Raw genomic sequence first — 13,135 nt, 5'->3', positions numbered from 1 at the left:
AGATATTCAAGGCCCATCTGGATGCCTCCCTGGGCAGCCTGCTCTGAGGAACCTGCTTTGGCAGGGGGGTTGGACCCAATGACCTCTTCAGGTCCCTTCCAACCCCTTCAATTCTGTGATTCTGTGAGAAGAAAAAGATCGGGCTACCAGGCTAGCAGGTCTGTATCTGAGATCTCAAATTGTACCTTCGTCCTGATGTTGGTGATGCTCCTGGGGAGAGGTTACCAGCACCACCACGAAGGACCTTCTTTTCCATTGTCAGTTCTTATTGCAGAGATATCTGAGCCTGTTGTCCTTTACTAGAGATCTGCTCTTGCTGCAGGGTGAGAAACTCTTTTGGTAGTTGTTCTACTCTGGTCATCTGCCTTGGTCATCCTAGAGTTTCCAGCATTCCTTGGGTGGTTTTGTCCTTCAGCAGTGGTACACATGGACCCAGGAACTTACTTCTGTGCCACAGGAGTGGTTAGAAACGCTTGGAACGGACCAGCCCACCGTGATGACAGAGCGTATTTTCATTTGAACTCCTTTGCAAGGACTCCTTTAAGGCTGGCAGGAATCTCGTGGAGCTGTGGCAAGTCCTGTACCTGTGGAATAACAACGCCAGGCACCTGGACATGCTATGGGCACCCTGCTGGAGAGCAGCCTGGCAGAAAATGACCTGAGGTTCCTGGTGGACACCACGTTGAACATAAGCCAGCAGTGTGCCCATGCAGCAAGGAAGGCTGATGGCTGGCGAAGCCCTGTGTGAAGCTGGAGAGCTGGGTCCTTTTCTGGGCTGTGGGGTTCTTGGCTGTAGCCTTAGCAGGCCTTAATCCACCGACACGTCCAGCCGTCCTGCAGTGATGGGAGAGGAAGAGTCCGGGGACTCGCTGGGCTCTGACAAGTTGTCTCTTATTGCAGAACCCCTTATCAGGGGGGTTGGTCAAGAAGCTTTATGTATCCACTTCTGTTCCCCACCACAGATTGAGAAATGGTAATTCTTAGCATGCCAAAGATTTTGAAAGTACTTAAATTATCTCATAAATGTGAAATTTATGCAGCAGTTCAGGTCACCGGATGCGAGGAGTGTCTGAACCTGTTGCTGCCATTGGCGGGAGGCAGAGAAAGTGCGTGCGTGAGGTGCGAGCAGGTGGATGACCTGGTCCGCATGGTGGCGGAGCTCAAGGAGGAGGTGGAGAGGTTGAGGGCCATCAGGGAGTGTGAGCGAGAGATAGACTTGTGGAGTAACTCCCTGCAGGGCCTCAAGGAGAGGTACCGAGGTGAGACGTCCCAAATGGGGGTGGACCCCCTGCCCTGTAGCCGTCGGGCAGAGGGAGGGAATCTGGGAGTTGAGGAGGAATGGAAACAGGTCCCTGCTCGACATCGCAGGCGATGCCCTCCCCTTGTGGCCTCACCTTCCCAGGTGCCCTTACACAACAGGTTTGAGGCCCTGGAGCTCGACAGACCAGTAGCTGAGGAAGAGGTAGCAAGTGTTCCCAGGAGGATGCCTAGGGCGAGGAGGTTGACTCCACGCCTCAGGACTGCCTCCACCAAGAAAGACAGGAGGTTATTGTTGTTGGAGACTCTATTCTTAGGGGAGCAGAGGGCCCTATTTGTCGGCTTGACCCTACCCGTAGGGAAGTGTGCTGCCTCCCTGGGGCCAGGGTCAGGGACGTTGCCAGGAAGCTTCCCAACCTGGTACGCCCCTCTGACTATTACCCTCTTTTGGTAGTCCAGGCGGGCAGTGACAACATTGAGGAGAGAAGCCTGAAGGCTATCAAACGAGACTTTAGGGGGCTGGGTCGGTTAGTGGATGGAGCGGGAGTGCAGGTGGTGTTTTCATCCATCCCTGCGGTGGCAGGGAGGGGAACAAAGAGGACACGGAAAGCCCACCTGTTAAACACGTGGCTCCGGGGCTGGTGCCAATGCAGAAATCTTGTTTTTTTTCGATCATGGGGCACTTGACTCAGCACCTGGCCTGATGGCCTCAGACGGGTCGCTATCTTTTAGGGGAAAAAGGATCCTGGGCCAGGAGCTGGCAGGGCTCATTGAGAGGGCTTTAAACTAGGTAGGAAGGGGGATGGGGCTGAAGCAAGGATTGTTGGGGATTGTTGGGGATTGCTGTGCCAGGGGGAGCAATGGCAAGGCCGGGGGATAAGGTAATGGCCCAGCTGAAGTGCATCTACACCAATGCGCGCAGCATGGGTAACAAACAGGAGGAGCTGGAAGCCATCGTGCAGCAGGCAGGCTACGACTTGGTTGCCATCACGGAGACGTGGTGGGACCAGTCTCATGACTGGAGTGCTGCAATGCCTGGCTATAAGCTCTTCAGAAGGGACAGGCAGCACAGAAGGGGTGGGGCTGTGGCTCTCTATATTAGAGAGCCTTTCGATGTTGTAGAACTCGAGGCTGGGAATGACAAGGTCGAGTCCCTTTGGGTTAGGATCGGCAGGGACAACAAGGCTAGCGTCCTGGTCGGCGTCTGCTATAGACCGCCGAACCAGGATGAGGAGACTGATGAGGAGTTCTACAGGCAGCTGGCAGAAGTTGCGAAATCCTCAGCTCTTGTACTCGTGGGGGACTTCAACTTCCCTGACATATGCTGGAAGCACAACACAGCCCTGAGAAAGCAGTCCAGGAGGTTTCTGGAGAGTGTGGAAGATAGCTTCCTGACGCAGCTGGTTAGTGAGCCTACCAGGGGTTGCGCCCCGCTAGACCTTCTCTTCACAAACAGAGAAGGACTGGTGGAGGATGTGATTGTCGCGAGCTGTCTTGGGCAGAGTGACCACGAAATGGTGGAGTTCACTATTCTTGGCGAGGCCAGGAAGGGGACCAGTAAAACCGCTGTATTGGACTTTCGGAGGGCTGACTTTGAGCTGCTCAGGACACTGGTTGGTGGAGACCCTTGGGAGGTAGTTCTGAAGGGCAGAGGGGTCCAGGAAGGCTGGGCGCTCTTCAAGAGGGAAATCTTAATGGCGCAGGAACGGTCTGTTCCCACGTGCCCAAAGACGAGCTGGCAGGGAAGAAGACCAGCCTGGCTCAACAGAGAATTGTGGCTTGATCTTAGGAGAAAAAAGAGGGTTTATAATCTTTGGAATAGTGGGCAGGCCACTAGGGAGGACTATAAGGATGTAGCGAGGCCATGCAGGGACAATATTAGGAAGGCCAAAGCTCATCTGGAGCTCAATCTGGCTACTGCCATTAAAGATAACAAAAAACGTTTCTATAAATACATCAACACAAAAAGGAGGACTAAGGAGAATCTCCATCCTTTACTGGATGCGGGGGGAAACTTGGTGTAGTGGGTTTACGTGGCAAGGTTTTGGTAGCAGGGGGCCATAGGGGTGGTTTCTGTGAGAAAGATCTAGAAGCTGCCCCATGTTTGGGAAGGGTCCCATTGTTTTCCAGAGCTGAGCCAGTAAGCGATGTTGTTTTGCGCCTCTGTGAGAGCATATTTAAGACAGGGAAAAAAACGCTGCGCCTCACAGCAGCCGGGATTGAGAGAACAGCCTTGCAGGTGCCAAGGTCAGTGTAGAGGGAGGGGGAGAGGTGCTCCAGGCGCCGGAGCAGAAGTCCCCTGCGGCCTGTGCTGAGGAGCATGGCGAAGCAGGATGTCCCCCTGCAGCCCATGGAGTGCCACGGTGGAGCAGGGTCCCCCGCTGCAGCCCGTGGAGGAGACCACGGTGGAGTAGGTGGCCCTGCACCGACGGAGGCTGCCGCCTGTGGAAGACCCCTGCCGGAGCAGATTCCAGGCCGGACCTGTGGCCCGTGGAGAGGAGCCCACGAAGGAGCAGGTGACCCAGCAGGAGCTGCTGCCCGTGGGGGAGCCAGGTTGGAGCAGTTTTCTCCTGAGGGATGGACCCTGTGGTACGGACCCATATCTGGAGCAGTTCTGGAAGAGCTGCTGCCTGTGGGAAGCCCACGCCGGATCAGTTCATCAAGGACTGCATCCCGTGGGTGGGACCCCACAGCACAAGGGACGAGAGTGACCGAGAAGGAGCGGCAGAGAAGAAGTGCTGTAGACTAACCATAACCCCCATTCCCCCGTTCCCCTGCGCCGCTTGGGGGGAGGAGGTGGAAGAGGGTGGATGGGGGGAAGGTGCTTTTGGTTTCTTTCCTTTGTTTCTCACTTCTCTAGCTTGTTAGTTAATAGGCAATAAATCTTACTATCTCCTTATGCCGAGTCTGTTTTGCCCGTTACAATAATTACTGAGTGATTTTCTCATCCTTGTCTCAACCCTTGAGCCCTTTTCACATATTTTCTCCCCATTCCTCTTTGAGGAGGGGGAGTGAGGGAGCGGCTGTGGTGGAGCTCGGCTGCCCACTCGAGCGGAACCACGGCACTTAGTTACAAGAGATGAGGAAAAGGCGGAGGTGCTCAATGCCTTCTTTGCCTCAGTCTTTAGCGGCACTACCGGTTGTTCTCTGGATACCCAGTACCCTGAGCTGGTGGAAGGGGATGGGGAGCAGGATGTGGCCCTCACCATCCATGAAGAGCTGGTTGGTGACCTGCTACGGCACTTGGATGTGCACAAGTCGATGGGGCCGGATGGGATCCACCCAAGGGTACTGAGTGAACTGGCAGAGGAGCTGGCCAAGCCACTGTCCATCATTTATCAGCAGTCCTGGCGATTGGGGGAGGTCCCAGTTGACTGGCGGCTAGCAAATGTGACGCCCATCTACAAGAAGGGCCGGAGGGCAGACCCGGGAAACTACAGGCCTGTCAGTTTGACCTGAGTGCCAGGGAAGCTCATGGAGCAGGTTAGCTTGAGAGTCCTCACGCAGCACTTGCAGGGCAAGCAGGCGATCAGGCCCAGTCAGCATGGGTTTATGAAAGGCAGGTCCTGCTTGACGAACCTGATCTCCTTCTATGACAAAGTGACGCGCTGGGTGGACGAGGGAAAGGCTGTGGATGTGGTCTACCTTGACTTCAGCAAGGCTTTTGACACCGTCTCCCACAGCATTCTCCTCAAGAAACTGGCTGCTCTTGGCTTGGAGTGGCGCACGCTTCGTTGGGTTAGAAACTGGCTGGATAGCCGGGCCCAAAGAGTCGTGGTGAATGGAGCCAAGTCCAGTTGGAGGCCAGTCACTAGTGGCGTCCCCCAGGGCGCGGTGCTGGGGCCGGTCCTCTTTAATATCTTGATGATCTGGACGAGGGCATCGAGTGCACCCTCAGTAAGTTTGCAGATGACACCAAGTTAGGTGCGTGTGTCGATCTGCTCGAGGGTAGGAAGGCTCTGCAGGAGGATCTGGATAGGCTGCATCGATGGGCTGAGGACTACTGCATGAAGTTCAACAAGGCCAAGTGCCGGGTCCTGCACCTGGGGCGCTTATTGCAGAGCTACAGGCTGGGAGACGAGTGGTTGGAGAGCTGCCAGGCAGAGAAGGACCTGGGAGTGATGGTGGATAGTCGGCTGAATATGAGCCAGCAGTGTGCTCAGGTGGCCAAGAAGGCCAACGGCATCCTGGCCTGTATCAGGAACAGTGTGGCCAGCAGGGCTAGGGAGGTGATCGTCCCCCTGTACTCGGCTCTGGTGAGGCCGCACCTCGAGTATTGTGTTCAGTTTTGGGCCCCTCGCTACAAGAAGGACATCGAGGTGCTCGAGCGGGCCTAGAGAAGGGCAACGAAGCTGGTGAGGGGCCTGGAGAACAAGTCCTACGAGGAGCGGCTGAGGGAGCTGGGCTTGTTCAGCCTGGAGAAAAGGAGCCTCAGTGACGACCTTATCGCTCTCTACAGGTACCTCAAGGGAGGCTGTAGCGAGGTGGGGGTTGGCCTGTTCTCCCACGTGCCTGGTGACAGGACGAGGGGAAATGGGCTAAAGTTGCGCCAGGGGAGTTTTAGGTTGGATCTTAGGAAGAACTTCTTTACTAAAAGGGTTTTTAGGCATTGGAACAAGCTGCCCAGGGAAGTGGTGGAGTCACCATCCCTGGAAGTCTTTAAAAGACGTTTAGATGTAGAGCTTAGGGATATGGTTTAGTGGGGACTGTTAGCGTTAGGTAGAGGTTGGACTCGATGATCTTGAGGTCTCTTCCAACCTAGAAATTCTGTGATTCTGTGAAATTACTTGATTTTCACACAAGGTGGTGAACACTGTGCATATGAAGGCATGTGGACTAAAGGTTTTCTCTTTTTTCCTTAGAGTGCTCGCAGCAACACATTTTGAGCCACCATTTGCAAGAACAGCCTTCCCGTGTTTCGATGAAGCAGCTTTCAAAGCCAGATTTTCAGTTAAGATTAGGAGGGAACCAAAGCACCTTGCGCTGTCCAATATGCCCCTTGTAGGTGGATACATTCAATGTTGTGCTGTTGCTTGATGACCTTTAAAAAAGAAAGTAAAAGGAGAAGAGAATACCTAGGAAGTTGCTGTTCATGGGAATATTGAGCTAAAGATTGTGTCAGTTCTTTTCTGAGAGTAAATGATTGCTGGTAGTGTTGATACACAGTTATAAAGGAATGCAACAGATGTTGCATCCTAGGGGTTCCTGTTCTCTGCAGTGGTTTGAGAACAATGTAATCTCACTAACCTTTATTTTACTCATAAAATGCTTTCAGTCTTTGTCTTAGATTTTAAGAATTAATATTAAAATGTATCTGAATACGGACACAATATTATTCAGGACCTTATATATATATTATATATATATATATATATTATTAATATATATAAATATATAATATATAATACGTTATATATTATATATTAATATATTATTATTTTTATATTATATATATTATATTATTATATTATATATTATTATTATATATATTAAATATATTATATATATTTAATATATTAAATAAAATATTAATTAATATATTTAATATATTAAATAAATATTAATTATTATTAATATATATTAATATATATATATTAAACAACAACAAAAAAAGGTTATTTTCGTCTTCAAAACATCTGTGAAAGTGGAGTATGTGTAACATCTACAAATATGGTTTGCAGTTACAAATATGTAGGCGTATGTAGGGTGGGTCACATGTCATACTTTTGGTCTTACTCTGTGCATAAGAGATTCTTCACAAATTCTTCTGCATTATTGATTCGTGATTTGCCAGGAAACTAACCCTTATAAATGAGGGAACAACGCCTCCCCATACACCAAGTACATTTCAAAAAAATGAAGTCTTTTGGAAGTTGGTTAAAAACAAACTATCAAACAAAACAGTTCTTGCATTGAAAAGTGGATAAAATAATGAATGAATGGTGGGTGCCAGTATTAGTATTCCAATGTGGCTAAATATACTCCAAGTCTATGTTAGTTACCTGAGGCGAATCAAAAGGGAAAACTCTAACAGGCGACTCATTTTGTCTTGAAATAGATATCTGAGAGAGCTGAGTCATTGTTTGGAGTAGTTTATTTCTCTCATGTGTAACAAGTGATGTTTAGATTTAGACAACTTCTGATCAACTCAAGTGTGATCTTAATTAGATCGATGTGCTGGCAGACACTGAGGAAAATTAAAGCTTTTGAATGAGTATCTTTATCTAGTTTTAGCAATGTTGAAGTAACACTTACGAGTGAAACTACCTGTATGTTTCTGTTTTCTTTGTGTGGGGACGGGCTGGCACAGGGTTGACTTCTTTCCAACTTGTCTTTAAAATTGTCTTAGTGAAACTGAAAAGAAACACATTGATTTTTGGTGCCAAAGTCCTTAGAGGTACTACCGGATGATGAGCTGTGCTTGTCTTTTTTTAGATGAAGACTGTGAATGTAAATTCATGGCTTGTTGAAGACCATTTTGATACCAGTGTCAAGATGAGTACCTACCTCGTGGCCTTTATTGTTTCCGATTTCAAGTCCATCAGCAAAATATCCAGTCATGGAGTTAATGTAACTATTCTGATTTTCTAAGAGCTTATTTTATAACAAAATCTATATGGAAACATATAGTGTACTTTCAAGCTAAATTGTTGGATTTATACATTGTGAAGTTTTACATGAATGAGAGGAGAGAAAAACGTTGACTTTGTAATTGGATTATTAGTTTGCATTAAGACTAATTTTACTAATTCCAAAAGTTTTTGGTAATATGCTTTCTTTTTATATACTTACGTGCATTGGTAATGTTGTTTCAAGTAAGACTGTTTGATTAAAAGGAAATTAAATATAGTTTTATTGGAGAATCAGGAATAAAACAGAACAGTGGTAGTTAAACAGCTCTGTCTTGGTAGGGGATGGAAGGTATAGATGTCCTTTTACAGGCATGGTGGTTCTGGAGGATAAAGTAAAATTCTCATTTCTAATTTTGAACATATCTGTATCTGGATTTTTTAAAAGTAACTTTTGTATGAAAGCTGTTAGGTATGTGCTCTACTGTCACTTTTCATGACCACTCACGCACCTATGTTAAAGAACAAATTCTGTAAACTTTTGATGCTGGCATTTAAATACTGCCTGCTTGTTTACTGTAGATTTCTGTATACACGGTACCAGAGAAGATCCACCAAGCTGATTATGCCCTGGATGCGGCAGTAAAACTTTTAGACTTTTATGAGGATTACTTCAGCATTTCATATCCCTTACCTAAACAAGGTAAGTGTTACCTAATTTAATGTATTCAAGAATAGCATTAAGAATAGAGAGTAAAATTGCATAAAATCAATGAGTTAGGTAAGACTGGGACAATTTTGGCTCCCATGTTTTTAAACTGTCTGCTTCGTGTAACTTAAGAGTATGTTGAAAAGCTTCACTGAGAACGGAAAATCCTTCTATAGAGAACTTTTTAAAGGTATGTCTTTGCTGTTACATTTAGGAGAAGCCTTAAAGAAGGTGTGATGTGGGAGCTGTTGTGAAGTGGGATGAGCAGGTGACTGGGTTCTTTACTGGGTCAAACAATCCTAGCAGTTTATTAATGCTTCCCTCCCCCCCTCCTCCTTCCTCCCCCCTCCACCAGATTTAGCAGCTATTCCTGATTTCCAGTCTGGTGCTATGGAAAACTGGGGATTGACCACATATCGGGAATCCGCATTGTTGTATGACCCTGATAAATCCTCAGCATCTTCTAGACTTTGGATTACTATGATAATAGCCCATGAACTGGCTCATCAGGTGAGATTTAGGAGCAACAATAAAGGATCAGAAGGGACCCACAGAGTTGTCACAGCTGTGTGGATGGAGAGATATTTGAGAATATAGACTGAAAAGAGCTGTTTCGGTTTGAGGGTGTTCATCCGTGAATCACGCGACTGTTCCCAATAAAGTCTCGTTGGGCTTCATAGACATGCAGGGCTGTAACCAAAATCTGTATAGTTCAGTAGCTGTAGTGCTCTGGGGACTTTGCACCATTGCTAACCCTTGAAATTAATTGCAAGCCATGAATATAGGTAAAAAAGTTAAGAATTGTTACAGGTTTATGCGTGGCTCTCCTATCAAACCTGGTTTATGTATAAAGTTTCATGGAATTGTAATGGAAACCCATGCTGTAGAGTATTACCATTAAAATAAGAAATGAAATAGAAAGAGGCCAGAGTAAGCTGCATTACTACAAAAATGTGCCTTAAATGTCAGTGACATGCTATAAATTCAATTTCATATCAGTCAGTAGCAGCTTTTGTGAAAAACCGTGTATTTAAATTAAAATTGTTGTTGCTGTTGTTTCAGTGGTTTGGCAACCTAGTTACCATGGAGTGGTGGAATGACCTGTGGTTAAATGAAGGGTTTGCAAAATTCATGGAGTTTGTGTCAGTCAACATTACCCATCCAGAACTGAAAGCTGTAAGCAGCATTTACTGTATTTTTATTTTATATTTGCATTCTAAGTCCACTAATTTGTAAGGGTGAAGGCCAAGCATGTTTGTGCTGTGAAATAGTTTTTGCTTTCCCTTTGAAAGAATTGTCTGATCTTAACTCGAAGGGTAAGAATATTGATTTTATTGTATCTAATTACTTCAAAAACTGGTGATGGAAGTTAATGATTGCAATCAAAGCATATTCTCTTTTCAAAAGCTATTTAGACTTCGGAAAGTATAAAGGCATTGCTAGTTAGTCAAGGGAGGTGATTGTCGCGCTCTACTCTGCGCTGGTGTGGCCTCACCTCGAGCACTGTGTGCAGTTCTGGGCACCGCAGTACAAAAAGGATGCAAAAGTGTTGGAGAGTGTCCAGAGGAGGGCTACAAAGATGGCGAAGGGCCTAGAGGGGAAGACGTATGAGGAGAGGCTGAGGGCACTGGGCCTGTTCAGCCTGGAGAAGAGGAGGCTGAGGGGGGACCTCATCGCGGTCTACAGCTTCCTCACGAGGGGGAGTGCAGAGGCAGGCACCGACCTATTCTGTGTAATCACCAGTGATAGGACCTGCAGAAATGGTGTCAAGCTGTGGCAGGAGAGGTTCAGGCTGGACAACAGGAAGAGGTTCTTCACCGAGAGGGTAGTCGCACACCTGAACAGGCTTCCCAGGGAAGTAGTCACAGCACCAAGCCTGTCGGAGTTGAAGGAGCGATTGGACTGTGCTCTTAGTCATGTGGTCTGACTTTTTGGGAAGACCTGTGCGGTGCCAGGAGTTGCACTTGATGATCCTTATGGGTCCCTTCCAACTCGGGGTATTCTATGATTCTATGAAATTATGTATTTTTTTTCCCTCATGTATAGTCAGACTTAAATCCTAACGAAGACCCCCAAATCCTCCCGCTAGCTTTAGCACAGGTTCAATATATGAAACTTTGCAAGTATGCCTAGTTCAAAGTAGTGAAACGAACAGTGCACTGGGAAGATCTATGCAGAAACTTGCCATAAAACTGCAGTGGAAAAATAATGAAGCAATATAATAATGAAGGAATTCATCATTTGCTTTTTTTTTTTTTTTTTTTTTTTTTTTTTTTTTTTTTTTTCCCCTTTGCTTTGTTTTGTGGTTACTAACCATTCATTTTGTCATCAAACTTTTGGAACGTGTGCATGTCTTTTTGGAGTTATTTTTAAGTCTCACTAGCTGGAGTATTAAAGTTGGTTTAGAAGGGTAGAGGCAGTTTGCCTCTCTATATTCCTTTCCTTTCCTTTCCTTTCTCCTCTCCTTTCCTTTCCTTTCCTTTCCTTTCCTTTCCTTTCCTTTCCTTTCCTTTCCTTTCCTTTCCTTTCCTTTCCTTTCCTTTCCTTTCCTTTCCTTTCCTTTCCTTTCCTTGCCTTTCCTTGCCTTTCCTTGCCTTTCCTTGCCTTTCCTTGCCTTTCCTTGCCTTTCCTTGCCTTTCCTTGCCTTTCCTTGCCTTTCCTTGCCTTTCCTTGCCTTTCCTTGCCTTTCCTTGCCTTTCCTTGCCTTTCCTTGCCTTTCCTTGCCTTTCCTTTCCTTGCCTTGCCTTGCCTTGCCTTGCCTTGCCTTGCCTTGCCTTGCCTTGCCTTGCCTTGCCTTGCCTTGCCTTGCCTTGCCTTGCCTTGCCTTGCCTTGCCTTGCCCTGCCTTGCCTTGCCTTGCCTTGCCTTGCCTTGCCTTGCCTTGCCTTGCCCTGCCTTGCCTTGCCTTGCCTTGCCTTGCCTTGCCTTGCCTTGCCTATCCTGTCCAGCTCTGTAATGAAACCAAAGATATGTTTGGCTTTCCTTATGGGATTTCAACATCATGTAGAATGGACTGAAATATGAACTAATAGGAATTCAGTAGTCACTAAGCAAAATTTGGTAGTAATAATCATTTTTGTCTCCTATTAGGAAGATTATTTCTTATCAAACTGTTTTGATGCCATGGAAGTGGATGCATTAAATTCATTACATCCTGTGTCTACTCCTGTGGAAGATCCAGCTCAAATTTTAGAAATGTTTGTTGATGTTTCTTATGTGAAGGTAAAATCTGTAACTGATTTCATTCTCAGTTGTACTGATTGTACTATACATCTGCATTGTACTGATTTCAGTCAGTCCTTTATACAAAACATCCCTGAACCGTGGTGTTAATATAATTTTTAATGTTGTTCTGATCTTTATATTCTATCTCAATCCTAGTCCAAAACTCCTGCATGTAGTTCAAATTGTGGTTTCCTGTTCCATCTATAAAAAGAGGAGGTTTTTGCCCCTTCTTACCTATTGTGTATCAATTTAAACATTAAAACATTATTTTAGGTGCTTAAACCAACCAGCATTTTTCATTGGAGCCTGCTCTATATAGTAATTGAAAAAATAATAACATATTTTACTCAATCCAAAATATATTTAAGGAAATAAGGAAAGCCAAATTACCGTTTAAATATATATAAAACCCAATTATTTCTCATCAGACAGACATACAAAATTGAACTGCTGTTTAGGTTAGCCTGCTGAAAATTTTCTGAAAGAAGCATCTTGCTATCTAGGGAGTGGTTTTGTAAACATTTTGTCACACTTTTTTTCAGGGATCCTATATATTAAATATGTTGAAAGACTACCTGACTGATGATGTTTTTAAAGCTGGACTTGTGCAGTACCTGCAGAAGTACAGCTATCAAAACGCAAAAAGTGAAGATTTGTGGAACAGTATGACAAATGCAAGTATTTCTTATTCTCTTTTTTTTTCTTTTTTTTTTTTTTTTTAATTTTTTTTTTTTTTCCCCCCAAATTTCATAGCTTTTTGTGAATAGTGTGTTTTTGTAGTATATCAATGAGGCCTGTGACCAATACTTATGGTAATGATATCAAAAACAGATGACCAAAACTTTCTTCTACAGATTTGTCCCACAGCAGGTACCGATAAAAGTGAACAACAAGGTGATGGCTTTTGCAGAAGGAATCAACAGTCATCTTCAAATGCAGTAAGCATCTAGTTTTTTACTCATCAGTACTTGAGAGTTTGGTATTTATCTGAGTCCTCTCATGTTACTATACTGTGCTGTGGCATCGGTTTGTGTACAGACAGAAATCCTACCTCTGTGCCTAGGGCTGACCGGAAAACAGCACTATTTAAAGAGATGTCACTAACTATGTAAAAGTGTCCCGAAAAAGAACAGCCAGAGTTGTCATTGATATCCCATGTTCCAATCGAAACTTAACTATGCTGAGCTTACAAATTTACAGCAGTTTTTATGAAGTTCTTAGCTACTAAATTCATTGTCTATGCACTCCATCTTCCTCCTCTTCTTACGTATCCAAGCTTGTCCATGATTTTTATTGCAACTTTTTCACCGGTAAGAAGATGTCGTCCAAGCTTTACCTTTGCAAACCCACCTAAAAGTGCAAACACGGACATTTAA

At 45.5% G+C, this 13,135-nt stretch overlaps 1 protein-coding gene across 1 annotated transcript; it reads left to right on the top strand.

The window, feature by feature from the left end:
* Window positions 1-1,056: 1,056 nt before the first annotated feature.
* On the top strand, window positions 1,057-13,135 carry LOC311427347 (endoplasmic reticulum aminopeptidase 1-like; the record flags this gene model as incomplete). Its single annotated transcript, XM_084504658.1, has 9 exons — window positions 1,057-1,106; window positions 6,120-6,258; window positions 7,693-7,827; window positions 8,409-8,529; window positions 8,891-9,045; window positions 9,598-9,711; window positions 11,625-11,756; window positions 12,302-12,437; window positions 12,960-13,135. 9 exons carry the CDS (start codon window positions 1,057-1,059, stop codon window positions 13,133-13,135), a joined length of 1,158 nt encoding a protein of 385 aa, XP_084360784.1.

The sequence above is a fragment of the Aythya ferina genome, assembly GCF_964211825.1.
Source record: "Aythya ferina genome assembly, chromosome: Z".
Classification (NCBI taxonomy): Eukaryota; Metazoa; Chordata; class Aves; order Anseriformes; family Anatidae; genus Aythya; species Aythya ferina.
Note: the sequence above shows the minus strand (reverse complement) of the source record. Positions and strands in the feature narration are given on the sequence as shown.